General features: G+C 39.7%; 1 protein-coding gene across 3 annotated transcripts in view; it reads right to left on the reverse strand.

Annotated features, from left to right (window-relative positions):
- The window catches only part of LOC113888431 (multidrug resistance-associated protein 4-like), a 155,739-nt gene that overhangs the window by 13,999 nt on the left and 126,612 nt on the right, over positions 1-15,128 (reverse strand). For all 3 annotated transcript variants that reach the window (XM_027535557.1, XM_027535558.1, XM_027535555.1), the window contains 2 exons: positions 8,619-8,791; positions 8,072-8,177 (listed from right to left, as the gene is read on the reverse strand). In XM_027535557.1, coding sequence (XP_027391358.1) covers positions 8,072-8,177; positions 8,619-8,791 — 279 coding nt within the window. The remainder of the gene's footprint in view (positions 1-8,071; positions 8,178-8,618; positions 8,792-15,128) is intronic.

Genomic DNA, 15,128 nt, shown 5'->3' on the forward strand with positions numbered 1-15,128 from the left:
AAAGAAGAATTCAAGGAGAGGTGGGCAAGTGCACAGAGAGGTGGGGGGCAGGAGAGGATGGAGTTAAAGCCTGATAAGAAATGATGACAACAATAGAGATAGAGCCCCACTTATCGACAAGTAGAGTTGCAAGGGGAAGGTCTGTGTCATATCTCTGTTTCTGGTTGCCAGGTGATGACACAGGGACAGCTGTCCAAACTTGCATAGTGGGTCCCTCATTGATATAATGGGTGCCGGTGATTTTCTCAGTGACAGGGCAATGTGGCCAGTATTAACTCAAAATCCCTTCTTAGATCTTGAAATAATAAATTAGAATACAGATGGCTAACAAACACATGAAAAGATGCTCAACATCACTCATTATCAGAGAAATGCAAATCAAAACCACTATGAGGTACCATTTCACGCCAGTCAGGATGGCTGCGATCCAAAAGTCTACAAGCAATAAATGCTGGAGAGGGTGTGGAGAAAAGGGAACCCTCTTACACTGTTGGTGGGAATGCAAACTAGTACAGCCACTATGGAGAACAGTGTGGAGATTCCTTAAAAAACTGGAAATAGAACTGCCTTATGACCCAGAAATCCCACTACTGGGCATACACACTGAGGAAACCAGAATTGAAAGAGACATGTGTACCCCAATGTTCATCACAGCACTGTTTATAATAGCCAGGACATGGAAGCAACCTAGATGTCCATCAGCAGATGAATGGATAAGAAAGCTGTGGTACATATACACAATGGAGTATTACTCAGCCATTAAAAAGAATACATTTGAATCAGTTCTAATGAGGTGGATGAAACTGGAGCCTATTATACAGAGTGAAGTAAGCCAGAAAGAAAAACACCAATACAGTATACTAACGCATATATGTGGAATTTAGAAAGATGGTAACAATAACCCTGTATACGAGACAGCAAAAGAGACACTGATGTATAGAACAGTCTTTTGGACTCTGTGGGAGAGGGTGGGATGATTTGGGAGAATGCCATTGAAACATGTATAATATCATATATGAAACGAGTCTCCAGTCCAGGTTCGATGCATGATACTGAATGCTTGGGGCTGGTGCACTGGGACGACCCAGAGGGATGGTACAGGGAGGGAGGAGGGAGGAGGATTCAGGATGGGGAACACGTGTATACCTGTGGCGGACTCACGTTGATATATGGCAAAACCAATACAATATTGTAAAGTTAAAAAAAAAATTAGTCTTTCACCAGGGGGATGATGAAGGCTGGCTCATGGTCACCTCCGCAGTCACTTTCCCAAATCTGCTGCCTTTGCACATAAGCACCCCCCTCTTAAAGTATCTCTTCTCCCCAACTGTGCTTTCTACATTGGCATTAGTTATTTTCCTTTGAAAGCTTGAATGAAATCTTTTGGAGTTTTTGAAGGAGTTTCCTTTTCTGAAATATTCTAGTTGCAGCCATGTAGTACTCTTGCCTGGAAAATCCCATGGATGGAGGGAGGAGCCTGGTAGGCTGCAGTCCATGGGGTCCCTAAGAGTCGGACACAACTGAGCGACTTCACTTTCACTTTTCACTTTCATGAACTGGAGAAGGAAATGGCAACCTTACTCCAGTGTTCTTGCCTGGAGAATCCCAGGGATGGGGGAGCCTGGTGGGCTGCCATCTATGAGGTCACACAGAGTTGGACATGACTGAAGCGACTTAGCAGCAACAGCAGGCTTCTGAAAGAAATGTTCCATGAAGGTGAAAAACAGAATTTAAGTAAAACTCTAGTTAGGCATGAGCTGTTTTGTGCTTCTCAGGTGGGGATGTTACAACAGTTTCTGGTTTTGACTTCTCTGGGAAAAATTCTACTGAGAAGAGGTTTGTGTTGAGGAAGAAACATAAAAAACAACATCATAAGACTGACTATAAACAAAAGAGGTGGAATCTGAGTTTCCTGTTCCTGGTTTTGGTTCTTCATCATTCATTTCCAAAGAATTCTCTAATTCTTTGAAATTAGAGACAGTGAAAATGTTGACCACTGACAATACTGTTAACGCAAGTACAGATTGTCACATGCTTCTTTGTTCATGGTTCTAGGGAGAATTCAGGTGATATGAAAACTGCAGTGGGCAGGAATTGGAGGCAACATCTGTGCTATTGGCTGCAGAGAAAGCAGGTCACAAGCACCCAGCTAATCCTAAAATCTATAGGAAGAACTCTCTAATGTAGAGACAGTAGTGAGTCTAAGGAGAAAAAAGATTTCTAATTTGTCTGTCTTGATCCACTATTTCGGAGCAAATGCGGAAGATTAACTTAGTTGCTGTTATGAGTTTTATGTTTAGTCATAACTTAGATGCTGTTATGACATCTTTAAGATACTTAAAATTAAGAGAATTTATTTGTAAAATAAAATTCTGAAACATTAATGGTTTGGTTTAATGAACCAAAACAGGGTAAATCATTTCAGAGAGCCAACACATACACAAAGCCATTAACTGGATCACAACTGTTTCCCAACAAGCCTTTTCTCTTGTTCACTTACACTAAGCAAAACCATATCCATCTAATTATTTCAAGATTTTTGAATAAAAGTGACAATTTGAAAAATATATAATCTCTAAATTGCAAGTGTTAGTTGCTCAGTCATGTACAACTCTTTGGGACCCCATGGACTGTAGCCTGTTAGGTTCCTCTGTCCATGAAATTCTCCAGGCAAGAATACTGGAGTGGGTAGCCCTTCCCACCTGCAAGGGATCTTCCTGACCCAGGGATCAAACTTGGGTCCCCTGCACTGCAGGCAGATTCTTAACAGTCTGAGCTGCCAGGGAAGCCCATATTATGTCAAAGTTTCAGATTAATTATACTTGATCTCTAAGATGAAATTTTAGGCAGCTATTAAATTGTGATATAGAAAATTAATTATTTTAATTTGAGGCTAATTGCAATATTGTAAATAAATAAATTTATATTAAAAAAGAAAATTAATTAATGACATGGGGATTTTAAGAATATATTGTTGCTATAAGAATTCTGCTGATGAAATACTCTGTTTTGCATAAGACTAATTATTAAACTAGTAATAGTTCTAATTTTATCCAAATAATATTATAGCACTATACAACTGTTACATTCTGGTGGTGTATATTTTGTAATCTTCCCTTTATGAGATTTTAAAAAATCTCTTGCACATTTATTGCCTTTTTTTTTTTGTAACAACAATATATTTTTATGAGTTAGGCTCATCATTTTAAAAAACAGAATAAAAGAAAATATCCACCTATTTTTGTGCAGAAGTATTCATCGTGCAACAATATGTAATTATTACACCTTAACACTTGCAGTGACAGGACTTTATGGTGACAGCACTGTTGGTTATGCCCTTCCTTCGTCAGCATCTGTCATTTCTCCAAGCCCCTCCCCCAGGCTGGCAGCCCGCCCTATGAAGCATCAGGCTTTGCAGCAGATTGACTTGTCTTTATGTCCTTAAAGCTTTCAGAACAGACAATCACCTGCTTTCCAGAAAGGAACTGGTATAAGCATCCCTCGGGGCTATTGTGGGTTCTGTTTCAGAACACCAGAATATAGTGAATATTTTAGAAAAGTGAGTCACGTGCATTTTCTGGTTTTCCAGGGCATATAGAAATTATGTTTACACTATACTATACCCAAGCATGTGTGCAATAGCATTATGTCTGAAAAAAAAAAATGTACAGACCTTACCTTAAAAATGAGGCATTGCTAAAAAATATTAACCATCATCAGAGACTTCAGTAAGTCATAGTAGTAATATCAAAGGTCATTGATGTTACAGATCACCAAAGCAACTGCAATGATAGTGAAAATGTCTGATATATTGTGAAAATTACCAAAAGGTGACACAGAAACATGGAATAAGCAGATGCTGATGGAAAAATGGTGCCTATAGACTTCCTCAATGCAGGTTTATGACAAGCTCTCAATTTGTAAAAAATGCAGTATCTGGGAAGCACAATAAAACAAGGTATGTCTATAGTTCTAAAGCAAGCAATAAAAATAAGATTGCCTCAAAAATTGAAGGTTTGAGAGAGAGCATTACTTGTGATGTTTTTGCTACATTGAAAGCCAACTGGTAATTAGAAGCTCTGCTGCTGCTGCTGCTAAGTCGCTTCAGTCGTGTCCGACTCTGTGCGACCCCATAGATGGCAGCCCACCAGGGTCCCCCGTCCCTGGGATTCTCCAGGCAAGAACACTGGAGTGGGTTGCCATTTCCTTCTCCAGTTCATGAAAGTGAAAAGTGAAAGTGAAGTAGCTCAGTTGTGTCCAACTCTTAGCGACCCGATGGACTGCAGCCCACCAGGCTCCTCCATCCATGGGATTTTCCTGGCAAGAGTAGTGGAGTGGGGTGCCATTGCCTTCTCCGAATTAGAAGCCCTAGAATAACATATAAGCTTTACAGCTGGGGTGAATGGAGCACAGAGGACAATCCCCAACCCTGAAGCTGGGGGATGTCTGTCTCTTGGTGCCCTGAGGTCTAATCCTGTTATTCCTACCAGAGGAGTCAGCAACCACAACCAGCTCAGACTGAGATGTGAACACAGGGCCAAGCTTGCATCTCCTGGTGGGACCTCCCCATGACATCACTGATGACCTCAACCAGGGAACCTTAAACTGAAGGTCTCCCAACACAGGAGTGGGAAGAGCAGCTCCACAGTGAAGGGTAAGATCCTTTCCTGGAAACAAGGTCATTCATCACAAAGATGATAGGCTCCAAAGAGAACCCTTGCCTTTCCCTTCTCCCTCCATCTTCCCCATTCACCCAGATGCTCAGTCTCTGCACCCAGAAACCAGCGTCAATCTTTCTCTCTGCTCTCAGATCCCATGTTCAATCCATCACACAGTCCACTTGGCTCCACTTCCTTATCTAGCCCAGGTCCCACCATCTCACCATTTTCAATGCAGGCACCTTAGACTAAGCCAACAGCCTAGAGAGGGTGCATTCTAAGAGAGTGAAGATTGAATCTGGAGAACTGAAAGACCATCAGTGTGGTTTTAGCTGTAAAGGAAGGAGGGAGAACAGAGTGAGACAAAACTAGAAAGTTGGGGAGGGACGGGCAGTGCGCTGCTTCATGAAACTACTTTAAAGGTTTGTTCATAGACATTGACCAAGAGAGAAAAATTTGATGTTATAGAAATTTATAACCTCCTTACCAGGAGATATTGGTAAGTAAAAGATACTTGCTCCTTGGAAGAAAAGTTATGACAAACCTAGACAGTGTATTAAAAAGTAGAGACATTGCTTTGCTGACAAAGGCCCATATAGTCAAAGCTATGGTTTTTCCAGAAGTCATGTATGGATGTGAGAGTTGGACCATAAATAAGCCTGGGTGCCAGTCTAAGAATTGATGCTTTTGAACTGTGGTGCTGGAGAAGACTCTTGAGAGTTTCCTGGACTGCAAGAGATCAAACCAGTCAATCCCAAAGGAAATCAATCTTGAATATTCACTGGAAGGACTGATGCTGCAACTAAAGCCCCAATACTTTGGCCACCTGATGCAAAGAGCCAACTCACTGGAAAAGACTCTGATGGTGGGAAATATTGGGAGAAGGAGGAGAAGGGGATTGCAGAATGATGAGATGGTTGGAGGATCACTGACTCAATGAACATGAGTTTGAGTGAGCTCTGGGAGATAGCAAAAGACAGGGGAGCCTGGCATGCTGCAGTCCATGGGGTTGCAAAGAGTTGGACATGACTGAGTGACTGAACAACAAACCAGTAAGTAAAGCATTTAAAAAATGAATGTACTTTGATAATATCAAGAAAGTTGACTGGTTGAGAGGGTATAGATGTTCACATCTGCAGATCAGGTGCTGAGTGACAACACTTTAGGACTGACCAGGCGACATGTCCTCCAAATTCTGCCTTCTTCTATTTCCCTAACCAACCACACATTTCAAGCTGACAGTACATCTAAGAATTAGATAATAAAAGAATCTGTTACCATGAATGTCATTAATGCTGTAATACCAAAAACCAAAAATAAATATTCAGGGTACATTTAGGAACAAAGAAATTAATTGAACAGACCCTTAACTGAGCTGGAGATCGAGCCATCTTTCTGCTGCTATGTCTAAAGCCTGACAAAGGGCTTGAAACAGGTACATTTCACAGCATTATTTATTTGTTATGGAAAAATGGTGTGTTGCAGGACAGTTTTGAAATACAGTGTTGAGAGGTAAGAACAACAAAATGACACATAAAAACTTGTATACCTGTGGCGGATTCATGTTGATGTATGGCAAAACCAATACAATATTGTAAAGTAATTAACCTCCAGGTAAAATAAATAAATTTATATTTAAAATAAATAAATAAAAATAAATTTTAAAAAAGTGTACTTTTCCAATTAGCATTCAAGAACACAAAATGAAGGACTAAGGATGCCTGACACAAAACATTTCTAGAAGAGTCACTGTTGGGCAATCTTGAATGCCACCCCATTTCTCATGAAAGTCTGCAGGTAGAGCCTGCTTCCTACCATGATGTCTGGTCCAGGTGACCAGACACACTGCTTGGAGCCTAGAGTATCCTTTTGGTTGGGGATGCCCCACTCCTGTCGTCTGCCTCCCCAGAGGGAGGCACGTCCAGCTTGGGGAGTGAGGCTACGGGCACTGCCTTAGTGCTGACAGCCTGGTATCTTCTCAATGCTCCACTGATGATCCCATCTGACAATGCATGTGAAGTAAGGACAGGAGGTGATATTCCAGAAGCTGCCCAAGAAGTCAAAAGAGATGGTACTATTATCCTTAGACATAAGGAACTGTGGGTATTATTGACCCCTCATTAGTGATTATTACTTATTTTGTATGGACCATCAAAATACCTTCAAGTGTTCTGCATTCCCTGAGATTATTTGCTGCCAAAGTTTTTCCTTTGAGGAATGCTTTTCTTATGTTATAAACCCACATCTCATTCCTCATTTATTGAAACTGAGCAAGCAACAGAGGGAATAGACAAGGAAAGAGATAAAATGAACAAGAGAGAGAAAAGGAATAGATGGAGGAAAGAAATAAAGCTAAGGAAGGAAATATTAAATTACTAAAGAAGAAAGAGCCAACCAAACCTGGAAGGAATATACTAGACAGAGACCAAAGCCTGGAACTTGCCGTGTGTACAGAACAGAGCTATTGTTAAGAGACTCTCTGGTTGTTTAGTCAGTCTCTCATCCCTGATTTGCCTTTCTTTCCAAACTCTCATCTGTGATGCAGAAGCTGGGTCTCTACAAGTCACTGCAACAGTTCACTCTTTTGCCAGGTGGCCTTTGTTACGTTCTGCCAGAAGCAGGCACTAGAGGGAGACTGAAGGTGGGAAACACAGCTAATGTGCTACCTGATTCTGCTACTAGCGGCACCTCAGCCCTGGGACCTGACTCCAGCTCCCGACTATTAGCACCTGGAGAACCAGCCCCATCTGGCCCCTCACAAATATGACCAGCAACCAGGCAGTGACCTCTCCTCAGAGGTCTGAACATCGATTCTTCGGGGCCTCTCTTCCTAGTTCTCAGGTCTGGAGATCTGTCCGAGGATATGGTAGCTGCTTTCTAAAATCATTACCCCAGTGTTTCACTTTTCTAGCCCTCTAATCCCTATGTAATACATTTCTTGTATTAAATCCTTTCAGTTAAAAAATACTGTTTTTCTCATTAGGCCGTTTCTTCTCATGGACTACTGAGAAAGTCTACAACTTTAGCCATCAACTTCCTGGCAGTGTAAATTCGAGTTATTATTATTTTTTTTAATAAGGGACTCCAAAAATGCTGAAACAACTATGACACAGTGAAAATGACTGTGTTCTACCCCACTAAAATATGGAGCTATAATTTGGGTTTGAAATGTTTTAAGTTGGCCATCATAAAGAAATGACAACTCAAATAAACTTTTAATATGAAAATATAAGATTATTGGATATATTATTTAATAGTATATTCTAAAAGTATAGTTAAGTACTTGAGTAATTTTCTGGAATGAGAGAAGAAACTAAGAGAAACATTAATGGAGGTTCCTATCAAATTTTACAAGGAAGGATACATTGAAAATTGAACATAAATGGAAACAGCTAAAATGGTGAGGGTCTTACCATTATCCATTCACAGTCAATAATGGTGCTCAACCTGTGTGCAATGGTCAGCACAGTGCACTGGGCAAATCTCTCACGAATTCTTTTTTGTATGAACTTATCAGTTCTAGAAACAAAGAAGTTGATTTAGTTCAGTAAAGACAGGAAAACCAGACTTAAGACTTAAAAATATCCTATGATATTTTTACAATGTTTTTAAAAATCAATACTTTAACATATAGTCTTGTTCCTAAAAAACTAAGTATAAAAAGTCTACTTAGAAATTTACTATTTTTCATAAAATGATGGAAAATTAGTCTTCCCTCCAAACTGCTTGAAGCTATCAGGAGCTGGATTTAGGAATTCAGCTCTCTTATGATGCCTCATAACAACATTGACACCATATAACATGTCTTGTTTTTATCCTTTGTTTTCTGAAATTAATATTATCAACAGATATCCATGAGGCCAAGCGAGCACTTAGAAACATTTCGAAGATTCATTAAATGTTTTCCATTTACCACATTTACAAGTCAGATTCAAGATTTCCTGGGGCTCAGCTCCATACCTTGGATCCACATATGATGTGGCTTTGTCAAGAATCAATATCTGATTCTTCCTGAGAAGAGCCCTGGCAAGGCATACCAGTTGTTTCTGACCAGCACTCAAGTTCAAGCCAGATTCTGCTAATTCAGTATTCATTTTAGCAGGAAGACCTTCGATGGATTCTTTAAGTTGCACCTGTGGATACAGAAAGAATGACATTTTTCAAAGCAAACTGCTACTGAAGTAGCCAACCCTCTTGGACATTATGACATCCTCAGGACTTCTTATGTATCTTACATGTACAGCCAGGTGATGGGGAGAGCTCCTTCCAATGAGTGTTCACGGAGAAAGATGGTGGAGTCAAGTCAGAACAGAAAGATCTCAGTGTCCCCCATTCCCATTACAGGATATCCGCCAGAAACCCCACCTAGGGGTTAGTTAAGGAAGTCTCTCAAAAAGTGAAGCTATTTCTCCCAATGTAACTTAAACATAAAAGTTAAAAGGATCTTTATGGTTGAGTCAAGTTTCCCAAAGTATATTTTGCATAGGAGTTGGTGCACTAGAGAAACACTTCCAAAAATTTTACAGAAAATCTGGTTCTCTGAAGATATAAGCTTATTGGCCCTTTACTATTTTCTAAAGTTTAATATATGCAAGTTCAAGCAATGACAAACTGCTGCTTATACATTAGTAATCCTGGAGCCCATTCTGATGATGATTCTTTCTCAAGTTTAATCCTACAAATAGAGGACCAATCAAGTGCATTTTCTTCAGTGTCATAAATGCATTGTAGTGAATTAAAACACATGAAAAATAAAATACAACATCTTATTTCCCGAAGCATATGGATACAGGTTATTGTCATCCAGTCACTGATTCATGCCCAACACTTTGCAACCCCATGGACAGCAGCACACCAGTGTTTTCAGTTCTTCACTATTGCTTGGAGTTTGCTCAGACTCAGGTCCATTAAATTGGTGATGCCATCCAACCATCTTGTCCACTTTTGTACCCTTATCCACCTGCCTTCCATCTTTCCTAGGATCAGGGTGTTTTCCAATGAGTCATCTCTTCATATCAGGTGGCCAAAGTACTGGAGCTTCAGCTTCATCATCAGTCCTTCCAAGGAAAATTCAGGGTTGATTTCCTTTAGGATTGACTGGTTTGATCTCCTTGCTGTCTAAGGGACTCTCAACAATCTTCTCCAGAACCACAGTTCAAAAGCATCAGTTCTTCAGTGCCCAGCCTTCTTTATGGTCTAATTCTCACATTGGTACTGGGAAAACCATAGGCTTGACTACATGGACTTTGTCAGCAAAGTGATGTCTCTGCTTTTTAATATTCTGTCAAGGTTTGTTACAGCTCCTCTTCCCAGGAGCAAGCATCTTTTAATTTCATGGCTGCAGTCACCATCTGCAGTGATTTTGGAAATAAAGTCTGTCATTGTTTCCACTGTTTCCCCATCTACTGCAATGAAGTGATGAGACAGGATGGCATGATCTTAGTTTCTTGAATGTTGAGTTTTAAGCCAGTTTTTTCACACCCCTCTTTCACTTTTATCAAGAGGCTCTTTAGTTCCTCTTCACTTTCTACGATTAGCATGGTGTCAGATGCATAACTGATGTTACTAATATTTCTCCCAGCAATCTTGATGCCAGCTTGTGCTTCATCCAGCCCAGGTTTTCGCATGATGTACTCTGCATATAAGTCAAATAAGCAAGGTGACAATATATAGTCTTGATGTACTCCTTTCCCAATTTGGAAGCAGTCCAAATTGTTTGGAACCAGTTGTTTGGAACCAGTTGTTCCATGTCTGGTTCCAACTGTTGCTCCTTGACCTGCATACAGGTTTCACAGGAGGCAGGTAAGGTGGCCTGGTATTCCTATCTCTTTAAGAATTTTCCTCAGTTTGCTGTGACCCACACAGTCAAAGGCTGTAGTGTAGTCAATGAAGCAGATGTTTTTCTGGAATTCTGTTGCTTTTTCGATGATCCAGTGGATGTTCACAATTTGATCTCCCGTTCCTCTAGCTTTTCTAAATACAGTTTATACACTTGGAAGTTCTTGATTCACGTACTATTGAAGCCTAGAGTGAAGGATTTTGAGCATTACCTTGCTAGCATGTGAAATGAGTGCAATTGTGTGGTAATTTGAATATTCTTTGGCACTGCCTTTCTTTGGGATGGGAATGAAAAGTGACCTGTCCAGTCCTGTGGCCACTGCTGAGTTTTCCAAATTTGCTAGCATATTGAGTGCAGCACTTTCACAGCATCATCTTTTAGGATTTGAAATAGACCAGCTAGAATTCTGTCACCTCCACTAGGTTTCTTCATCATGATGCTTTCTAAGGTCCACTTGACTTCATGTTCCAGGATGTCTGTCTCTAAGTGAGTGATCACACCATTGTAGCTATTTGGGTTATTAAGATTTTTTTTTTTATATATAGTTCTTCCATGTGTTCTTGCCACTGCTTCTTAATATCTTCTGCTTCTGTTAGATCCATACAATTTCTGCCCTTTATTGTGCCCATCCTTGAAGGAATGCTCTCTTGGTATTTCTAGTTTTATTGAAGAGATCTCTGATCTTTCCTTTTCTATTGTTTTCCTCTATGTTTTTGCATTGATCACTTAGGAAGGCTTTCTTATCCCTCTGTGCTATTCTTTGGAACTCTGCATTGAGATGGGTATATCTCCTTTACTCCTTTGCCTTTAGCTTCTCTTCTTTCTTCAGCTACTTGTAAGGCCTTCTCAGACAACCATTTTGACTTGTTCCATTTCTTTTTCTTGAGGATGGTTTTGTTACCACCTCCTGTAGAGTGTTACAAACCTCTGTCCATAGATCTTCAGGAACTTTTGTCTATCATAACTAATCCCTTGAATCTGCTTGTCACTTCTACTGTATAATTTGTAAGGGATTTGTTTTAGGTCATATCGGAATAGCGTGTGGTTTTCCCTACTTTCTTCAATTTAAGCCTGAGTTTTGCAATAGGGAGTTCACGATCTGAGCCACAGTCAGCTCCTGGTCTTGTTTTTGCTGACTGTATAGAGCTTTTCCATCTTTGGTTGCAAGGAATATAATCAATCTGATTTCAGTATTGACCATCTGGTGATGTCTATGTGTAGAGTTTTCTCCTGTTTTGTTGGAAGAGAGTGTTTGCTATGACCAGCACGTTCTCTTAGAAAAACTCTGTTAGCCTTTGCCATGCTTCATTTTGTCTTTCAAGGCCAAACTTGCCTGTTACTCCAGGTATCTCTTGACTTCCTACTTTCACATTTCAGTCCCCTATGATTAAGAAGATATCTTTTTTTATTTTAGTTCTAGAAAATCTTCTAGCTCTTCATTGAGCTGTTCAACTTCAGCTTTTTTGGCATTAGTGGTTGGGGCATAGACTTGGATTACTGTGATACTGAATGGTTTCTCTTGGAAATGAACTGAGATTATTCTGTCATTTCTGAGATTGCACCAAAGTACCACATTTTAGACTCTTTTGTTGACTAATTTTTTTTTTTTCAGCCAAACAAAAATAAATTGGAGACTTTAAGCCAGGCAGCCTGGGGATAAGTCTTACCTGGCTGTGCCAACTGGGTAAGTTCCTGAACCTACTCTATCTTATCTTCCTAAACTCTAAGTAAGACTATAATATCATAATTATGAAGGTGTGTACCTCCTAACAGTGTTAAGAATATTAAATGAGTCAGTACATGCAGAATTTGTAACAGATCATTATATATTGCCCATTATTAATAATGCTATTGGCTAGCCCCTCCTCAAGTTCTGTTTCGGTTTTCTCCTTTGCATGTATCAGCACTGAGATTTTGTTACATATGCATTGGCTTGCTTTTCAGCTTCTCCAGGAGAATTTCAGCTCCAGAAGGACAGACATTTTGTCTCCTGATGACTATGACAGCCCCAGAATCCAAAACATTGCCTAACAAGCTCTCAGTAGATATTTGTTGGCTGGATGAAGGTGGGCTTCCCTGGTGGCTCAGTGGTAAAGAATCTGCCTGCCTAGTAGGAGACTTAGGTTTGATCCTGGGTGAGATCCCCTGGCTAAGGAAATTGCAACCCACTCCAGTATTCTTGACTCAGAAATCCCATGGACAGAGGAGCATGGTGGGATACAGTTCATGGGGTTGCAAAGAATCAGACACGACAAACAGCAACAAAATGAATGAAGACATAAGTGACTCTAATTGCGTGACATACCTGTTTCTGTAAATTAGAAACTAAATTCAAATGGATAAATAATTTATATCTATCACTGCTTTCTTATTAAGTGTAATTGTAAAAAGGATATATTCTTATAACAATTAACTGACTCCAAGATATCATATTACACTTTAAACAAAGGAAAACACTGAAAAAGTTATAATTTAAGGAAAATAGAACAAATAATACCTATTTAAAACTATACATCTCAGTATAGAATACTTCAGATTGTTTTTGAGCTTGGGAAAATAATATAATATAGCAAAACTGAAAAATAATAAACTGGATTCTTATAAGGCGCCCTGTCTCCATCATCACTGTGTGCACTCTGTGACGCCCCTCACAGGAGGGGAACACAGATGTCAAGTGGTTTCCAAATTTTGTGGAACTTACTTACTTTTCAAAAAGAAAATCTGATGTGGGTCAGAAGGAGGCACTGAAATGCAATCAACAGATGGGGAAGAGCTTTCACTAGAGCAGGGCCAGCAGTAAAGGAAGTTCACCTAATACAAGGCCCAGGGAAATGGACATGTGACCTGTCTCCACCACAAGGACTGAACCATGTGATTCCTGATGCACAGGCTGCTGATGCCCAGGTTTCTGTATCTTGGTTTCCTGTGTGAAAAGACACACTTGTTTCCTAACAGAGACACTATCAATGTTAGACATTTAAATGTATGATTTCTTCCCAGTTTTGACATGACATTGTTGTCATTGTTTAGTTGCTAAGTCATGGACTTTATGGACTGTAGCCCGCCAGGTTCCTCTGTCCATGGGATTTCCCAGGCAAGAATACTGGAGGGGATTACCATTTCCTCCTCCAGGGAATATTCCCAACTCAGGGATAGATCCCACTTCTCCTTTGAAGGCAGACTCTTTATCACTGAGAAACTGGGGAAGACCCCATACTATATTTTTAATTCCAAATCTCAGTATGTAAGATGCTTTGTTTTATTTTTTAACAGAAGCAACATATCAATGATTCATTTCCAGAGTTTTATATACTGTGATCTTTTAACTTCTGAGTGATAAAGTGCTTCATCCTCGGGCACTACTCATGTTGTTTTTGGAGCTGCCTTTCCTTTTTAGCATCCCTATCAGCACTAATTTCTGATGAACTTTCATCAGTTTACAGTAAGTTAGCAAGTTTTCAGTACATGAAAAAAGTATTTTTAGCATATTTTGAAAAATAACCAAGATGAGACAGGCAGCATCCATAGGACTATCTTCCTTCTGAATGTCCATCTCTGCCAAGGAAGAAGGAGGAAACAGAACTAGAGGACTTAAAAAAAAAATTTTAAGCCATCTTTTCCTTTTAACTGAAGTTCATAAAGAGGAAAACATAGTGGTTCCCTCCTACTCATTCTCAGGTTAACTCTGTAAGTTTGGATTCACATATCCAGTTAGGCATCATTTACAAATTAATAACTAGGGGTTTTGGTTCACTTAAAAACTGACTTCATTGATTTAATGATACCACTTGATGAAGGTGAAGGAGGAGAGTGAAAAAGCCAAATTAAAATCAACATTCAGAAAACTAAGATCGTGGCATCTAGTCCCACCATTTCGTGGCAAATAGAAGGGGAAAATTTAGAAGCAGTGATAGATTTCCTCTTCTTGGACTCTTAAGTCAGTGTAGATGGTGACTATAGCCTTGAAATTAGAAGATGATTGCTTCTGGGCAGGAAAGCTATGACAAAACTAGACAGTGTGTTAAAAAAGCAAAGATATCACTTTGCTGACAAAAGTCCATATAATCAAACCTATGGTCTTTCCAATAGTCATGTACAGATGCAAGAGCTGGACAATAACAGCATGCTGAAGAATCTATGTTTTGAGCTGTGGTACTGGAGAACACTATTGAGAGTCCCTTGGAAAACAAGGAGATCAAATTAATCAATCTTAGAGGAAATCAACCCTGAATATTCTTTGGAAGGACTGATGCTGAAGCTGAAGCTTCAATACTTTGGCCACCTGATGCAAACAGTTGACTCATTGGAAAAGACCCTGATGTTGTGAAAGATTAAAGGCAGAAGGAGAAGAGGGAGACAGAGGATGAGATGGTTGGATGGCATCATCAATTCAATGGACATGAACTTGGGCAAAATCCAGGAGATGGTGAGGAACAGGGAAGCCTGGCACGCTGTACTCCATGGGGTCACAGTTGGACCTGACTTAGCAACTGAACAACAATAACTTAGAGTGATAAATCACCCCTTTATTCAGATTCTCTTGGAATTACTTATTTATCACATTTGTATGTTTTTCAATGAAACATTTGGTAAGTTTTCTTTAAAACAGTCATATGCAATCAATTCCTAGA

This window comes from Bos indicus x Bos taurus, unplaced genomic scaffold (assembly GCF_003369695.1).
Source record: "Bos indicus x Bos taurus breed Angus x Brahman F1 hybrid unplaced genomic scaffold, Bos_hybrid_MaternalHap_v2.0 SuperScaffold_100126, whole genome shotgun sequence".
In the NCBI taxonomy this organism is placed as follows: Eukaryota; Metazoa; Chordata; class Mammalia; order Artiodactyla; family Bovidae; genus Bos; species Bos indicus x Bos taurus.